This window comes from Bidens hawaiensis, unplaced genomic scaffold (assembly GCF_021521415.1).
Source record: "Bidens hawaiensis isolate Kalapana, Puna unplaced genomic scaffold, B.hawaiensis_p1.1 tig00061224_1, whole genome shotgun sequence".
NCBI lineage: Eukaryota > Viridiplantae > Streptophyta > Magnoliopsida > Asterales > Asteraceae > Bidens > Bidens hawaiensis.
Window position 1 is genome coordinate 527 of NW_027501024.1, and position 4,931 is coordinate 5,457.

The window sequence follows — 4,931 nt, forward strand, 5'->3', positions numbered from 1 at the left end:
TATAAATGGTTTTATTATCATCTGAATTAAAAAAAAAAAAAACAGTTTTCTGACGATTATTTATATTTGTGAAGTTTCAAGTAAACATGAAACTGTTGAATTTTTGTATAATTTGTTAACTTGTTGATTTGGATAATTTTTTTATTAGTTTTGTATAGAATGATATTATCTTGGAAGTTAATTAATATATGAGCATTCTGTATAATATTGTTGGTGTAGCATCAAGGATGGGATCTGGTGATTGGTTGAAGAATATAATCACCTTAAATAAAGCAAGGAAATTGAAATCAAACAAAACAAAGGTATGCAAACGGATACATATTAGTATAAAGAAGCTCATCATTTGATACCTACATATCTACATGTTTTTTTTGTAACACTTGTAACTTTTTACAGCATTTTTCACCACTTGAAACAAATGGATATATTATAAAATCCTGTGTAACAGAAGAACCGATTAATAATGTTACTAATCGACGTCATGAGGTTGTTGGTCGGCTTACTGAAGATAAAGCGGCAACACGGATTCAAACTGCATTCAGGGGAATGTAACATATGACTGTTTGACTTTTGGCTTGGTTTAATACAGGTGTTTGACTTTTTGCATGGTAAAAGTATAAATTACCCTTCATGGGAAAGCTGGTCAACTACACATCGAAAGTCAAACTTTTTGTTTTTGAAAGTTTGGATGATTACACTTGTGTTTGAAAATTTTTCAGGCAAGAAAGTTTTACTGCAATTCGAACGGATAGTAAGATTGCAGATGCTTATGGAGGGCAATTATGGAAAAAGGCAAACCTCGAATACGTTAAGAAATCTTCAATCATGGAGTAGAATACAAGCACAGGTAAGAACTAGTAGGCTTGCTATGATAGAAGACAAAGGAAACAAGCAAAAGAAGCTTGAAAATCAGTTGAGGCTTGATGCCAAGGCTCGTGATCTCGAGGTAACATGAATTCTGACTATTTGACCTAACTAAGTCAAAGATATTGACTTTTTTAATAATTTGAGTGAAAGAGCAGAAAAAAATGTCAAAAACTTTGTAACAAAGAAATAAGAAAGAAGATTTAATATGTCTGAACTAACTATGGGATATGTAAATAAAGTAGAAAAGAATGTTAAGCTGGATGTTATTTGTTTAACATTTAGGTATCATTGGTAGTGTCTTTACCAGAGTTGACCAACGTTATGGTCAAAACTGATTGCAGGTGGAGTGGAAAGGCAGCCATCACACGATGACCGAGGCTCTTGCACGGGCAAAACAAAGAGAAGAGGCCACAATAAAGCGTGAGCGGGCAATTGCATACGCGTTCTCTCATCAGGTAAACTCAAATCACATTCTTTTACTCGTTGACCTTTGACTTTCTTTTAGTAGTTTGAACCCGTTGACCCTTTGTAAATATGCAGTGGAGGGCACATTCTAACAACAATTTAGGCGCAAATGATTCCAAACTTGCAACATATGATTGGGGTTGGAGTTGGATGGAGAGATGGATTGCTGCTCGGCCATGGGAAAGCCGAGAAGTAGTCGGGTCAACTCCAAAGAAAGTCAACAGTCCAACAAGTAAGAAATCACCGTCAACGAAAAAGTCAAACTCACAGAAAAGTTCGCCTGTTGGGACGAAGCCATCGCTTAGCCGAAGGTTATCATTCGGGGCACCAGCAAAAGGTGAGGGTGTGAAAACAAAGCCCGAAAAGCAGATATCAATATAACTTGAATCATTTATATATGGTGCAATAATAGATTAGTCAAAAGTGTTGAAATATTTGAATTTTATTGGTGTGGAGTGATTTTTATGGTTATCTTGCATTGTACTATTGACTTGTTTGTAATTTATGTTGTAAGTAAATATAATAATGGCTTTTGGATTGAACTTATAAAAGTTAAAAGGTTGCATTAATATGCATGTGGTTGAAGAACATCAAAGTTTTATAGTAGATCATGTGGGTAAAGTGATATGAAGCGAAGTGTGAAGTGAAATATGTAGAAGATGATCGTACCTTGATCGGAGGTTGTTTATTTATACTTGATGCAGGTAAATGACACTCTAAGTGGTGACCACTTTTGTTGAGAATAATCGTTTTTGATGGCGACTTCTCGTATTTGATTGGTCTAGAGGCCAGAGCACGGATTAGGCCATAGATCTGAGAGGCTGAGATCACGCAAGAATGCATTACAAAATGCCTGCTAATAGTGTGACGTACGGATATAGTCTTTGGCGGGATCTAAACTGTTGGGTTGGCACATATGCTGATCCATATGATATTCGGGGTACCCTATCTCTTCATATTGAGTAACTAATAATTCATCATGTTATTAGTTATGGGAAAGTGAATATGGGGTTGTTAGGCATGTAAGCTTACATGCGAAACCCGTCAAAACTACTTCGTTTTGATTAAAACCATATAAAAACATAGACAAAATTACAGAAATTATCCTTTATGTTTTTTAAATACTGGGACTAAAAATGACTTTATATTTTTATCCAGTTACTTCACTTCTAATAAAATCTTACGAGTTATTAAAAATATTTGACAGTAGCATTTGGTATCTTATACATATTTGTGAACGTTTGAAATGTCTAACGATGAAGATGCTATTTTAGTTGTGAGCATACATTAAATTAATGAAACAAATATAGTTGTAAAAGTGGCTGACCTTAACGCATTGTTTTGGATGCTTTGTCTTGTACTCGATTATTATGTATTAACAGATTTAGCAATTTTAAATTCGACCAGACATTGCCAAAACTAGTTGACATGCATATACAACCTAAATTTTTGGAATAAAGATAAATACATACTCATTTGTATTATAAATTAGATAAAAACACCCAAAAATTGTTTCAAATCAATTATTTAAAAGTTAAAACTGCCCTAATAATCTCTCACATGTTGATACTTTAAAACTTATAATTTTACTTTACGATAGTTGATGAAGTGATATTATGGGATAAACAAAATGCCATGAATTTTGAGGTGTTTTTATACGAGAAATAAAAAATTACCCGTATAAACCTTATTTTTTCAGCTATGCTTATAAAATGGTGGTGTAGGTCCAAAGTAGATAAGGATGGGTTGTGGTCATCAGGGCTATTCATCACTCGTTAAGAACATGGAATGTTATCCTTGCTATGGTTTCTAACCCGGTCCCGTGGAAACAGGTCTTTGAGATCTTGGTTGACCTTGAAGGGTATGGGCTTGGATCTCGGTAGTAACATAAAAGGTGTAGTTGGGCTTGGTGAATGTATCGTGTTCTAGATTGATGCTTAGACGGGTTCAAAATTGTCATTGATTACCTTTCCTTGGTTGTTTGCCATCGAGAGATTCAAGTCATGTTATATTGCAGTTTGGGTTTTTGTGGAGCCAAGCGGTGTTCTAGGCCGTTGGGTCTGGTCTAGGCTCCCTTCTTTGCCGATTGAGGTTGATGGAAATGGATCAACTTATGGGTGTGATTCATCAATGTCCTTTGGGCCATGGGTGGATAGGTAGTTCGTGGATTATGGATACAAATGGTGAATTTTCGGTTAAAAGTATTAAATCATGCATATAAAATTTAAGTTGTGTGCCACTGATATACGTGTTTAATTGGAATAATTGGGCACCAAAGACGGTGGGATCCTTGCGTGGCAGGGGAATTGAAAAGACTCAGACTACCTACTCTAATATCGCTAGCTAAAAGAAATATTAATGTTCAATCGGTGATGTGTAAAGTGTGTGGCGATTATGGTGAAACGAGTGAACATTTATTTGTATCCCCTCGATCTTTGCTTTTGCACTAGGTACGCGTTGGAGGTACACAAGCTTTTGAAGGCGTGAAAGAAAGTGACAATGGTAACAAACACTATCATTTGAACAACTTTGTGGTGCATTTGGAGCCCCCGAAACAATTTGGTTTTTAATCAAAAGTCGATTTCCCTTGCAAATGTAGTGAGGAAAGTTAAAGCTTTTAGTTACCTTTGGATTTGAAGCCATTCAAAGAGTTATCTGTCTCAAGAGGATAGGAGGAATGATAGTGTGTATAACTGAATGGGTAATATGTGAATTGAATGATATTTTTTTTGGGTGCTTGTTCTCTTTTTTCTAGTGGTTTTTTAGACATGGTGATGGTGCTGCTAAAAAAAGAAGTTGATTAATGTACAAAAGTTATTATACATATATACGATAGAACAAAAAAATAGTATGAGAGTAAAATTGCAAATTGATTGAACGAAAAGAAATAGTATAGTATTGTGTTGGAAAAAAAGGAGAGTGGTAGATTTCAGTTGTTGAACAAGATAACAACCCCGGGGCTGAAGACATGAGGAAGGAAGATGCTGATCAGGTTCGTAGAATCACCTCTAAGTATTACTTCACCAACATCCCAGAGGGCTAGAGTAGCAAAAGCATTTGGGAGAAACTTCAACCTCGCATAATTTTAGTCGATCTGGAAAATGAGAAATGCCAATATGGGTTTGATTCTTTTGCTCATCTACTTGAGGTGGTCAAAGACTCGTCTTCATCTACCTGTTCTCATGTTAAGACTAAAATGTACATGAACCTTCCCCATTCTTTTCTTATATATAAGTTATTCTTTTCTTCAATATAAAGATAGATCTCACACTATCAGTTATAATATTATTTTTTTATCTCAAATCCTCCATCTAAAGTTATAATATTATTTATTTTACTACTTATAATTACTATCACCCGTACGTTTGAAATGATATTCAAAGTCATCATGATCGGCTTCTTTTGGTACAACTAATGCATTTTTGTATGCTTATGTTTTTTAAAATTATTTATGGTGAAACAACACATCTAACACCTTTTTTACTAATTTTTTTAATAGTTTAGATACATTAGTAATTGTTTAATTTATTTTACCTTTTTGCAATCCTAGTATTAACTTTTCCAAGTATAAATTGAACGTGCTATGCTCGTAATTTAGA

The 4,931-nt window shown here is 34.5% G+C and overlaps 1 protein-coding gene across 1 annotated transcript; it reads left to right on the forward strand.

The window, feature by feature from the left end:
* Window positions 1-211: 211 nt before the first annotated feature.
* Window positions 212-1,882, forward strand: LOC143603313 (protein IQ-DOMAIN 10-like). The gene is made up of 5 exons (XM_077080141.1): window positions 212-302; window positions 397-545; window positions 712-946; window positions 1,209-1,322; window positions 1,408-1,882. The coding sequence occupies exons 1-5, from the start codon at window positions 228-230 to the stop codon at window positions 1,711-1,713; spliced, it is 879 nt and encodes a 292-aa protein (XP_076936256.1). The 5' UTR covers window positions 212-227; the 3' UTR covers window positions 1,714-1,882.
* The last annotated feature ends 3,049 nt before the right edge of the window (window positions 1,883-4,931 follow it).